Source organism: Labeo rohita, chromosome 3 (assembly GCF_022985175.1).
Source record: "Labeo rohita strain BAU-BD-2019 chromosome 3, IGBB_LRoh.1.0, whole genome shotgun sequence".
In the NCBI taxonomy this organism is placed as follows: domain Eukaryota; kingdom Metazoa; phylum Chordata; class Actinopteri; order Cypriniformes; family Cyprinidae; genus Labeo; species Labeo rohita.
The window spans coordinates 8416267-8430630 of NC_066871.1; the positions used below are offsets into that span (position 1 = coordinate 8416267).

General features: G+C 36.2%; 1 protein-coding gene across 2 annotated transcripts in view; it reads left to right on the top strand.

Annotated features, from left to right (window-relative positions):
• shisa9b (shisa family member 9b) overlaps positions 1 to 8499 on the top strand; it is a 44469-nt gene extending 35970 nt beyond the window's left edge. For both annotated transcript variants that reach the window (XM_051105673.1, XM_051105674.1), the window contains exon 4: positions 1335 to 8499. In XM_051105673.1, the coding sequence (XP_050961630.1) occupies positions 1335 to 1732 (398 nt within the window). In that variant the 3' untranslated portion in view covers positions 1733 to 8499. The remainder of the gene's footprint in view (positions 1 to 1334) is intronic.
• Positions 8500 to 14364: the final 5865 nt, after the last annotated feature.

Below are 14364 nucleotides of genomic sequence, written 5' to 3' on the forward strand. Positions count from 1 at the left end.
GGAAACCATGATTTATTATTTTCAGGAATATTTGATGATTAGAACAACCTGATCTCATGATGAAAACATACCTGTGGAACAGTGTTGCCAAGTCCACAGTTTTCCCATAGAATTGGGCTACTTTAACACTACTTCCCAATAACATGATACTAATCCCCTGGAATGCTAATTTAGCATTCCCCACAAAACCCCTGAAACCCAATTTGGCTATTTTTGGGTTAGTTTTAAGTAACAATTGGACAGGTTTTGTTGTGAAAACCTGGCAACCCTGCTGTGGGAACTTTTTCGCAAGACACAAAATAAGTACCGCCATGTACGTTTCGTGACATATTCGATGTGAAATGGCCACTGAGTGGCGCTAAAAGAGTGTTTGTGTTTTTTCCCGGAACAAACGAACATACATACAGTATGGTACATTTTATGTGACTTTGGTTTTGTACGTGTAACCACAGTTCTGACTTGAAATGTCCATTGAGTGGCACTTTAACTGTAATGCTCCGTGATGTTTTAAAATAACGTACCATCTGCACTACACCTAAACCTACCCGATAGTATGAACAAAAGCGAACGTGACGTAAACATGCCATTTCAGCTTGTTTTTCGATCTCTCATTTATTTAGTCCAATCTTAAATCCTATCGAGCAAGCTTGTTACATCTGGAAAGCAAACGATATGGAGCTGTAATCATAACTGTGTATGAAAACGATTACAAGTGCTCACTGTTTTACCGCCTTTAGTGTTGATTTCTGTTGGAAACGGCAGTGATATGTACTTATTGGCACGTATTTTGTGTATTGCAAAAAAGTTCCCACAGGCATGTTTTAGTCATGAGATCAGGTAGGATTAGAAAGTTCAAAAGGACAGCATTTATAGAAGTCTTTTGTAACATTATGAATATTGACTTTCACTGTCACTTTTGATTTAATAATCATTCCTTAAAATAATTGATTTATTAATTTCTGAAAGTAAGCGTGTATTCTTTTGTTATTTGAAAACGTCACTGTATGTGTGAAGATCTTTCAAAAATGGGAAAAAGAACTGATTTAGAATATGGTGGTCAGTAAATACTGGCAAAATGTGAAGCGTTTCTCTACAAAAACATCCAGTTTTTTAGGTGTTTGTAGGAGGAAATGGTTGTGTCAAGTGTTTTCTGAGAAGGAAAAAACAGCTCTTTTGGGAGAAACAAGTGATAACCCTTGATCTATTAAATGTGTAATTATCTGGTACTTATGAGTGGAGAAAAAAAACGCAAATCAGCAATCAGGTTTTTTTTGCATCTGATTAATGAAGTGTTATTGAATTTTCCTCGCTTTTGCTCTATCTCTCTTTTCCAGCTGAAAAAGCGAACGAAAACTTCTACACTAACAGACGGCACCTAGCCGACCTGGCGGCGAAAGGCACTCTTCCCATGCACTCGGTGAGTCTGGAGCAGGAGCCCACCAACCCGTACAGCCCCGAGCTGCCCTGCCAAAAGCAGAACGGCCACAAGTCCAAAAGCACCAAGGTCCACAGCTCCCACCCACTAGCTTTTGGCTCAAACACCATCGCAAACCCCGGCATGCTGAAGGGCTGGGAGGCAACAGAAACTCTGGGCCGCCGGCACACGTACGCCCCCAAGAAGCACAGTGCCACTGTGGAGCAAGTGAATGAGCTGACGTCCGCCCACAGCCAGCACTACCTGCCGCCACATCCGTACTTTGTCACCAACAGCAAGACTGAGGTGACCGTGTGAACGGGGCCGCAACAACGGGTTTATCGAGCCCAGGCCTGAGTGGATGCGTGGATCGGAGAACGAGGAAAATAAGGGAAGCCTGATGGAGGAAGAAGTGTGGATTAGGACCGCGTCCTGCTGGAAGGATTGACCGAGCGGTCTGGCTCGAGATCTGCATGGCTGTATGTGTGCTGTTTGTCTTTGAGCGGCCGTGCATTGGCCTCATTTGAATGGGAAAACGTAAGCTTGTTCAAAGGAACTCCATTCCATCACAAATGAACAATCTGACCTGTAGTGATGAGTTTTGTCACAAGGCTATCCGTCAAAGTGATGCAATCAAACGTACTAGATGGAACCACCGTCATGTTTGAACAACCTGAACGTTTGTGAGAAAGTCGCTCAAGGTACACTACCATGTTTTTCTTGTACATAACAGAATGTTACCAAGGACGTAAAACGTCAAAAGCTTCCTCGGATAATCAGTCTGGAAGATAAAACATGATGTGAGGACAATCGTGTCTCAAGTTCTTCTCATCTCAACACTCGAGACTTTCCAGAGCGTGTGCACCAAAACCTCCTGTAGCAATGTAACACGCTCTATCCTGATAAACACTGGGCTTGTGCCTTTCCAACAGAAGAACTCATTATCTAAGAGATCTTGTGCTTTTCAGCGAGCACATGGTGTTTCTTCAATAACAAAGATGCATAAAATATAAACAAATCTATTGTTTACGGCTGTCATACTTCAGTAGAAAATGTTGATTGTCGGTGTTCTTAAATACACATTTTCCCTTCTGTTTTGCCATTTTTCTCTGATGTGTTCACATATTGTGTGGCCCTATCTTTTAGTGCAACTGTAGACTGTAGACAAAGGAATTACCGTAGGGTTAATGATAGACATTCATTATTTTACAATGTTAGAAATGAATGGTTAATTCTCATACCGAACAAGATTGTTACAACACTGCCATTGTTGCATTCCACATATTTTTGGTATTGAAAACTGATTCAGTAGTTTTCTTTGTCTTTAGCATCATAATGTGAACCGTTTCATTTAGCATAAGGGCAAAAGGTTGCATTCAGTCTCGAAAATGAGCGTTTTGTCATCCACACTGAATTTATCCCAAGTATCTGGTTGTGAATAATGTGGATCACATAAACTTTAATTGCTGTGAAACAAGTGGCTTTATCGGAGTACATTTAAAATGTTTTTGACCTAAATCCTTTACTCACGTAAATCGAGATTAGCAGGCTAACTCATAGTGAAAATAAATATCTCGTAGTACAGCTTTCTGCAGTGTCACACGCTCTTATTTTACAAGTAGGAAACTCAGTATTTACAATGTGTGACCCTGAAGCACAAAACCAGTCACAAGGTTAAATATTTTGAGATTTGCACATAATCTGAAAGCTGAATAAATAGTATTTCCGTGAATGTATGGTTTGTTAGGACAAGACAATATTTGGCTGAGATACAACTATTTGAAAATCTGGAATCTGAGGGTGCAAAAAACTCAAAATATTGAGAAAATCGCCTTTAAAGTTGTCCTAATGAAGTTCTAAGCAATGCATATTACTGATGATTTTTACTTAATATCCTAATGTTTTGTGGCATAAAAGAAAAATCTATAATTTTGACCCATACAGTGTATTGTTGGCTATTGCTACAAATATATCCGTGCTACTTATGACTGTTTTTGTGGTCCAGGTCACATATGTAGGTGGTCACACTAGATTTTGAGTTTTTTTAAGCTTGGTGAACTCTGGTCTGCAAATCTGTATGGTGATGTTTGGCCATTAGAGGATCTAAATGTCACAGACTGACCTGCTGCTGGTGGCACAGAAACTGCACACTTAAACTTTAAGGCTAACAGAATAGGTCAACCAAAAATAAAAATTTGCTGAAAATCTATTCACCCTCAGGCCAAGATGTACAGTAGCACATGAGTTTGTTTTTGTTTCTTCAACACAACAGATTTGGAGAAATTCACCATTACATTACTTGCTCACCAATGGATCCTCTGCAGTGAATGGGTGCCGTCAGAATAAGAGTCCAAACAGCTGATAAAAACATTACAGTAATCCACAAGTAATCCACACAACTGCAGTCCATCAGTTAACATAGTGTGAAATGAAAAGCTAAGCATCTGTAAGAAACAAATATTGCTTTCTCCAGTATTGAGGAGAGAAATATGCTCAAGCACTATTTATAAGTGTTTATAAGATTTTGAAATGACAGGACAACACAGGACTTTTTCACTAAAGAAAGCATTATTATAGAACCATCTCTTTCGCTTTTAGCCAGAAGTGAAGGTTTACCGTTAAAATGGTTTAATGATGGATTAGTTTTGCTTTTCACTTCACAAGATGTTAATTGATTAACTAGAGTCTTATAGCTTACTTGTGGATTATTGTGATGTTTTGATCAGCTTTTTGGTCTCTCCATCTGACGGCACCCATTCACTGCAAAGGATCCATTGGTGAGCAACTGATGAAGAAAAACTTATCTACTCATCCTAAATTTATGGATATTACTTTCTACCCTAATGCAATGTGTATTTCAAAATACAGGTAAAACACCTGTGAAAAAAAAATCAATATAGACCACATCGAGCTGTATTTCAACAGATTTTTCTTCGAGAGATGGCAACCTTTCACAATCTTAAAACTAAAGGTGCTTCACGATGCCATAGAAGAACCTTGTTTGTCTAAATGGTTCCATAAAGAACCTTAAATAAGTACTGAAAGAAGGTTCTTCAAATTATAAAAAAGTAAGAGATGGTTCTTTAAAGAACCTTTGACTAAATGGTTCTTTGAGGAACCAAAAAAGGTTCTTCTGTGCCATCGCTGTTAAGAACCTTATAAAGCACCCTTATTTTTAAAAGTGCAGGACAGCTATTTAAATGATATCTGTCAGCTAGTGACATTTTATGTGCGGTATGTCTTTTACTGCACATTTAAATGTTTTAAAGCACAACGGAAATTAATGATCTGCCCCTGGTGAAGTCATCGGTACAAAAATTGGAGCACTGCAGCAGTAAGTTAAATAATACTATTTAAATTAACAATTTAAAATGTTAAAAAATCCATAAAGTGCAGGAAAATTCTGATAATATTTTTTCAAATTTATTCCAAACAGAAGCCCTAAGGCATTTCATCATATCCTTTTGCCCATATTCATTGCAGGCCTGCAATAATTCCTCAAATCTAGTGTGACCACCCTAGCCACAGATTAATAAAACATTTTAAGATCTGCACATAATAGAGTTTGAATCCAAATCATGTTGTATGTAAATCTGGGGTTGATTATTTATGATGAGAAATAAAAATCTCTGTCAAAATCTAGTGATATAGCAATATCCATATTGTGTCAAAATTTGGCCCTGCTCTAAAAGAAAAACACTGCTGCAAAATAATAGAAGCCCTGCCTTCAGTTTAACTGCTTGTCTTCTTCATACCACTGAATACTGTCTTTGTGCGTCACTGCCAAACAGCCTGCGACAAACCAGTACTTAAGACTGACATAATGGCCGCTGGTCTGTCAGTCACTGAGTCCACTCAACATCTATTAAACCTGAGTGTCTCACTGCAGGTCAGCTCATGACTCAGAGCGCACTACAGGATCACTCACCGGGGGGCACGCTTCTTGGAATTAAATCACATAGTGAATACCTTTTCCTTTGAAATCTCTGAACACCGCAGAAATGGATTAGCACAGATAATGTCAAGATTCGACGTGTAGCTAAAAAGACCTGCACAGCTGGATTCCAGGGCTTTAGTCTGTCTGCATAATCTAATGTATGAAATATCCATGTGGGAAATAATCTAGGTTAACTATTGGGAGAGAATTCACTATAAATTAATTGCGCTCACTGATTAGTTTATTAGCACTGTTTTAGCACCAAAGGTAAAGACAATATAAAATACAGCAGACTCATTTGATGAATTACTGCTCCCATGATTAATATAAAATGTACAGTGTTAAATGCAAATATTGCAGGATTTGTGATTATGAAGCAAGTATGATAAACCTGGATAAACTACATGATTGGATATCAGATTTTGATTTGCGCGAGAGAAATTATTTTTGGTGAACTCTGACCTTTAAATTTGCTTACCAAAAAAAATTCTGATCAATCCACCTTATTCTTATGCTCCATGATCCTTTGCATGAATTATGGGTATAACTTCCCTTAAGCTGTACACAATAAGTAAAAGGCTTGCTCTATGAATGCAATAATACGTTTATTTTTATAACGGATACAATGAGATGACTTTATTCTATTCACTCTTAAACCACCGAAGATTAAAATGACATTTAAAAGTGTAAAAGCATAAACAAGGTACTTTTAACAGACTATATGAATAACCCCCAAAGCACAATTGTTTCCATAGCAATAACGGACAGGTGGAATATAACTGTGGTAATATATATCTGTATTATGTAGTAACATATATTGTCTTAATTAAAAATGTTCATTAATTTAAGCATTGCGTGATAATATTTCAAAGTGATTTCCATCATTCTGACAGATAATAAATAGTATTTACCTGTGAGAGAGATGTGAGGATTTGAGGAGAAATATGAGAGATTTGTTGTGCATTCCAGGGAATTATTAATGAAATATTTCATAAATTAATTCGGGAGATTGTCCTTTTTCATACTATTACAGTGAAATGCAAAGAGAAAAAAGATGTAGAAATCATGTGGAAGAGAATGCAGCGACTGAAAAAAAAGCTCTTGCCATAGATTTTCATGTTATAACGTCACGTTAAAATACCAAGCATTACGTTATATCATGATGTCTAAAAAATAAAACATGAAAGAAAATGTAAGGTACAGATATGTAAGCTTTATTTGTAGGGCAATCTTATGATTTGAAATTATTCCTTTCAGTCTTTTTGAATGGAAGTTCCCCAAAACGGAAGTGTCACCCATTATTCAAAATGCAGTTGGCTCATCAGGAAAAAGGTGGATAGAAAATATATAGTGCATCATATCATGTTGCTGATATGAATTACGGTGTCCTGTAGCATTCACATAATCAAATCTAGTGTAAATACGTCTTAATATACATAGTAAAACAGGCTTGCTTGCACGGAAAATATAATAATTTAAAGCTAATATCTATTTACACTAAGTGAAAATAGTCAATCGTGTTGGCTAAAGCTAATTTCACTAAAGGCATTGTCACATTTACTGTTGTTCGGTGAATTTCTCCATTTTAAATCAAGCTTGGCCTTCTGAAGCAAACTGATGTGTTTTTGTAAGAAAAATATCCAGATTTAAAACTTTTTATTACTTTTAATAGAATATGCTAGTCTTGCTAGAATCAAGTTTTGTTTACAGCAAAGGAAGACCAGTCTTGACTTGGCTTATATTGTATTTCTTTGATATTTTTCTTTAAAAATCCTTTTAATCTATGGCCGGTGTTTTGTTTCGCTCTCTAATCTGCAGTTCTGTGTTTGCCACTTCTCACCAGAGCTTATGCTACGCCTACATCCTACACCATCCGCTGAAATGCTACTCTCTCATGAACCCACGTACAACAGTTAACAGAAGCTAGAGATTACGGTTAATAAAATTTTAAATATGGATAGTTTTTCTTACACACCTGCATTAATTTGCTTCAGAAAGCTTTTATTAACCCCCCGGAGCCATGTGGAGCATTTTTTATAATGGATGTATGCACTTTATTGGGTTTCAAAATCTCAGCACCCATTTACTTCCATTATAAAGCTTGGAAGAGCCAGGACATTTTTTAATATAACTCCGATTGTATTCGTCTGAAAGAAGAAAGTCATATACACCTAGAATGGCTTGAGGGAGACTAAATCATGGGGTAATTTTCATTTTTGGGTGAACTATACCTTTAAATATTTGCTCAGACATTTACAAATAGCAATGTCTATTTGCACTTACCGTAAAAAAGATGATTTTTGTTGCTATTTACACTGACGATATGTACTACACTGTCAAAAACTATTTGTTGAGTAAACTTAAAATAATTTGTTACCTGGCTGCCTTAAAATTTAAGTTAAGTCAACTCAAAAAAGTTTAGTCAATTTGAAATGTTAAGTTGTACTAAGTGACAACTTAGATATCTGAGTTGATTCAACTTACAATTTTAAGTCAGCTGAGTAACAAGCTCAGCTTTTCAGTTTAACAAACCAAATTTTTTGTTTAGTCAACTCAAATATCACTTAGTACAACTTAACATTATAAGTTGACTAAACTTATTTGAGTTGACTGAACCTAAAATTTTAAGGCAGCAGGGTAACAAATTATTTTAAGTTGACTCTTTGTTTTTTTTTACAGTGTAGTTACCAAATTTAACCTAACACACATACAGCACTATAACAACGTAAGCAGTACCTGGTTTAACTAGATTATGATTGATTAGTGGATAAAACTTTTTGTGCTAAAATACCTCAAGAAAAATGTGACGCAACTGTTTAGTGAATTCGTCTCTCAATGTGTTAAATGTATGAAACCCCATGTTATGTTGAGCCTACATAGGGGGTAGTCACATTACTGATTGCTGTTTCCACCTCTCATTGTGCCTTGCTGATCATTAACAGACTCATTTTTATGTTTTTATTCATTTGTTTCCATTTATCAGTTTTATAGCGGATTGGAGTTGGAATGAATGCACAGAAAGAACATACAGAGGTTTTTATCATTTGACATCAGCACAAAGTCTTATTAGTTAGAGACGTGATGAACTAGTACATAACGGATGCCGTCTTGAACAGTCAGCTGTACATTATATCACAAAAGGGCTGAATATTAGCAGAACAACTTTAATGCTGTGATCATGAAGGTTAGATGTTGAGCGAATGCATTCTGACTCTCAGTGAAAACACACTGACGTGTATAGGCAAAAGCTGTGCTAAAATAATATTGCCCTTTATTTCGTGTCTTGAATAACTCCATGACCCCACTGCAATTGATATTGATGTTAGTTTGTGTATTTGCGTCTGTAACTGGTTCATTTTAAACACTCAAATGCGATTTTATACCTCAAATACTTTTGACAAGTAGAAACCCACTGTTGAATTAATTGAATTATTTGTTTATTCTGGTAATAGCTAATGTATGCCAATGGTATACTATAGTATCATACTCTTTTATGATATTATATTGTCATATTCTTCACATAAAGCCAGAATAGTTACACAATAACTTGATATTTGTAAGTAGTAGCATAGTAGTTGCTGAAGAGACCGAGTTGTCCAGCTCAATGGTCTATATTGTAAATCACATAGACGAAGCATTGAGGACTACAATGGTACCCGCCAAACTAATTCCTGCACAAGCTCCAATTATACCGTGAAACCTGAGTGTCTTTTATTGAAGGGTTATTTTGTGATCCAGGTTTATTTGAAAATGTGTCAATATAGTATTCAGTTAGTCATAATACTGTGTGTACTTCAGTGTGCTCTGTAATGGCGACGCAAAATGAGACATCTGGGAATCAGAGAGCATATCTTACTGCCCGTGGATCACATTTAATACACTAAGGTACATTTTTTAAACAATGTATTCTATGTAACATTTCTATGTGGAAGTTGAAAGTTTAAGCACTGTTGTACCGTTCACATCACAAAACTTATTTACAATAAATGTCTCTTCTCTATACAAGCTGTGGATTTTTTTAAACGATAGCTGTGTTAGTGTTTAACATGTAGGATGTCAAATGATTTAAGGTAAACAAGGATGATTTTGTTGTCAGGGAAGATGTGTCTTATACTACAGTGAAGATGAGCCATTATGTTCTGATATAGGCTATTAGGCACAAAATGTGTTGTTTCACTGACCGGATATTTAAATATGGGATTATTGTATTTTATTCTGGCCAAGGGGTAAGGATTTAGCTGGTGAGCATGGCTTTGTTAGCTCTGATCACTTCACGCGCATCACTTCTCCACATTCTATGAACTGAACTACAATATTGACTGATGGCAACAATCAGACATTCAGGGTAACATTATCACACTATGAAGAGTAAAGAAAGAGAAATTAACTTACATTCACGCACGCACATTTACCACTCATTGAAGATAGCGGCAGAAATTGAAACTGAAAGTAAACTGTAACCGCTCTGGCGCACGTACATTGATAAGACTGCCCTTACAAACTAATAAGGAATTTAGTGCAATATATTGATAAGCAGTTACATGTGTTGGTTTACACACAGTGTAAGCTTTTAATGAGTCCAAGAATAAAATGAGGACCATTTCATAGGCATTTTTTTTCATAGTTAGACAGATATCGTGACGTGTCATAATAGGATTGTCTAGCAATATATTCATAATCGTAACCATCGCTGTATCATGATATTATCGTTATCGTGAGCCATGTATCGTGATATTATTGTATTGTGAGGTACCCTGCAATTCCCACCCCCCCTAATATATATATCCTTTTTGGAGGGCTCATAAAAGTGTGAAATGGACCATGTCTGCCGCTTTGGATGTCACAGAGAGCAGGACAGTCACTATGGCATCAGCCTGATTGTGATGAATGAGAGTGCTAACAAATAGCTTTTTCCAGGTATTATAGACCTAGCTGATTCTGGCCAAGATCACCCACTTAGACCTAAAAATGAAGACTCTGTCATCATTTTCTCACCCTCATGCTGTTCCAGCCTGTGTGACTTTCTTTTTTCTATAGAACACAGCTAAAGCTATTTTGAAGAGTAGAACTGGTCGCTCCTTTCCATGCTATTACAGGAAATAAGACAATAAAGAAAATTAATATTCAGTAATATCATCAGTTTAACCGCACTGATTATATTTCATGAGAAAATAATTTGAAGACAATAATAACATCAAAACTGTTACTGAACTGAACTTGCACTGAACTGACTTGAGATGAATTTTGGGAGTGTCAATTTACGGTTATTCACTGTAAATTTTATGCTCTTTTTCACTTCCAAAAATGGTATACTACCGTAAACTTACATGCAATGTCCAATACAGTTTTTCACTGTACAGTATATAGTAGGGGAACATACCATTAACCATTTAGCAGGTTTTTACCGTAGCATTTTCACAGCCATTCACCATTAAATTCATGGTCATTTTTTACAGTGTAGGGCTGTCATGATTCCTCGATTCAATTTGAGTACTCAACTTCAAAAAATCCTTCATTGCAGTTTTCCCATGTCGAGTAACCATGAAACGCATTATTGACCATTTTTCCAAGGATGCATGATATATTAAACCCAATTTAAAAAATCATAAAAATCATAAAACTGCTATAGTGAATTGACAAATGCTACAAGAGTAGCAAAAAAAACAAGAGTATTAGAGTTTTGTATGCTTCAGTGAGATTGTTTATGGGCAGTGCCACCAGTATGGCCAATTGATGACGCTTAATGAACACTGTTATTTTCCCATTGAGCTGCTTGATTTCACTTGAACGTTTCTTTAAATAAGGACATTTAAAGTATTCCTCAACATGTATATCTGGTAGGCATGAGGACATCTGATTTTTGGAGGTATCCAGAAAACACTGCCAGAACAGTTTTGTAGCAAAAGCGATCATAATGTTGAGGAGATGGTGTGAGGGTTTAGATCTGTAGCATTGATGTGGAGAACAGAGACTCAGCACTAATCTGGATTTGGTTGAAGGCTTTGCAGTAGCCAACTGTGATCCAGTTTACAAAAGCACAGTTTCAATCATGCGTTCTCCCAAATGAGAGTTAATCAGCTCTTCTTCAATAATAACCATTAACAAGACCATCAGCTACTTCACTGTGGAGTATGTGCCCTTTTTCCAAAGAAGTGAAGGCCTTTAATTATTGTCTAATGTGCTCCTGGCCATTTTATGAAGAAAGAACTCACTGACCCTTAATAGGAAATTATTCATGTCTCCTTTAACCTCTTCTATCACCATTAAATGAAAAAAAAAAAAAAAAAAAAAGGCATGTCTTTGGTCATTAGGCCCTGCCAACCTGATCTCGATAGAAAATGTTATAAGTTGCCAATTTCATGTTAATTAGTATTATGTGATTTTTATTAAAACATAAGATTTTTGGAAAAAGTAAGCATGAACATTCACCCTTAAAAAAGAACTTCCAGAACAAAAATGTACAGGTAATTTACTCATGCCTTGTCATCCAAGACGTTCATGTCTTACTTTCTTCAGTCGATAAGAAATTATGTTTCTTGAGGAAAACATTCCCAAATTTTTCTCCATATAGTGGACATCAATGGTGCTCCCAAGTTTGAACTTCCAAAATGTAGTTTAAATGCAGCTTCAAATGGCTCTAAATGAAAGGAAGAAGGATCTTATCTAGCAAAACCATCTGTAATTTTTTAAACAAATTTACAATTTATTTACTTTTTAACCTCAAACGCTCGTCTTGTCTCGTCTCTGCGATGCGCATGGGTAGTCTGTGCAATCCGGGTCAATAGGGTATGTCGAAAAACTCACGTCTCATTTTCTTCTTCAACGTCAAAATCATCGCTGTTTTAACTTTTAACTTTTTTAACTTTTATTGTTCACTTTGTAAACACTGGGTTGGTACTTCTGCAGCAATGTAGGACAATTTTGAAGTTGGGAAAGAAAACAAGATGGGAGTTTTTCAACATACCCTAACTGTACTTACTATATTGAACTGGAAAAAAAACAGAGCGTTTGAGGTTAAAAAGCATATAAATTATCAATTTGTTTCAAAAATGACCAATCGTTTTGCTAGATAAAACCCTTCTTCCTCAGCTGGGATTGTTTAGAGCCATTTGAAGCTGCATTTAAACTGCATTTTGTAAGTTCAAACCACTAAAGTCCACTACATGGAGAAAAATTTGTGAATGTTTTCCTCGAAACATAATTTCGTATTGCCTGAAGTAAGAAAGACATGAGTAAATTATCTGTAAATTTCTGTTCTGGAAATGGACTTCTCCTTTAAACCTAACTAAGACTGGGGTGCAAGCAGACGATATGAAAATGCACAGAGACTGCACAAATTAACATGAAAAGTCCACCGACGTTAATCTACTCTCCTGTCTGGTTTGTTTGTCGAACAAATATGGCAGATTCTGTGTTATGACTGGTCAGATCACCTGTCAATCAAACTGCAAAGGAGCAATTGAGGTACGTCAAAGTGCATTTTAAGTCATTATGTTTAATAATCTTAGAGCATGCTTATACTTATTTTTGTGTTTACTAACATACTGAAGCACATATAGAGTACTTTAGATTATAATTTTAACTGTAGCGTTATTCATTATTACATTTACAGTTAATATGTTTTAAATGTACTTCATTCATTACAAATGTATAATTACAATATTTACATGACAGGTTTCAATAGAAATCACACTGATGTACATTTTAGTTCAGTACATTCAGCATTATGCTTTAACACAATTTCAAAGACAATAAATGTAATTATAAAATTACATATAAAGAAAGATGTACTGTAAGTCCTACTTACGTGGGTCAAAATACTTGAAAGGTTAGCTAATTGCATTTCATATAAATTCAAACTATAATACATTTTCATTAAATTGCAGTTAACCTGTAATTAAGTCCCTGAAAATATTCAGTTCATACAGTAATAAGTACTCTTTTAAAAAGTGCGCTGGAGTGCATCTAAAAAAAAACAAACAAAAAAGTCTAGATGCATTATAAATAGATATGAATCTGAATTATTTAAATCAATAAATATTAGGCCATATTTCCTGAAGGATGATCCTAGCAATCATTTCTTACCGCAAAAAGAGAGTAGTGGCTCTTTTGTTTAACTTTGTAACAAAAGCAAGAAAGACAGAGAGAGAAGCTATGCAGGGATTAAAATATTGACATGCCGAGTGTGGCCTCAGTGCAGACAGACTCCTGCCGCTAACACAAACCTTACAGAAACCGTCCTTTTCTGAGGAGGTGGTCAATAAAGGCTTATCTCACGCCTGAAACTTTGAGGCGAAAAACCTTTCAGGAAGGAATTAGCAGGTGCGACTCAATTCGCTGCCAACAAATGACATGAGAAATGGAGCGTCTGCACATATATTCTAATTTTTAATGCATAAAAAAGGATTGTCCTAAAGCAATGCTATTTTTGCTTCTGACGCTTGAGTATTAACCTAGAAACCAAGGTAAAATTGTGTATCAACAGTGGCTGAGTGGCTGTTGTAATTTTTAAAGTTCCTTTCGACAGTGACAAGGACATAACAGCGTTCTGTTTCTCCCATGACACACGCTGTTTCAGGTGTAAAAGTGTCTCTCACCTGCCTAAAGCGTGGCCTCATTATTATGGCTGATTAAACCCTTCAGTAATTAAGGCCAGGGTAGCGCTGTTTAGAAATTATGCTAATTTCCAGCCCTCTAGTAGACAGGGTCTCCCTGTGCAGCAGTGATTCCAGTATGGCTGTACTCTTCAGAATAGAATTAGGGAGCATAATAGGGCACATCTGAATGCCTCAGCTTGAATGTCTGACTTTTGGAAGACAAAAATATCCTGTGCTTTAATAGTCCGTCAAAACAGGCCACTGGAAATTTCATTCACAGTTGATTCCTCTGGAAAAATGAAGCGGAAACAAATCGGGTTTTGCAGAATCCACAGTTCAAAGGTGGACGGAAAGGAGGGGGTCTTACATTTTCCAGCTCTGCCAGCAGAAGGTTTAATTGATCTCGTGGTCCACAG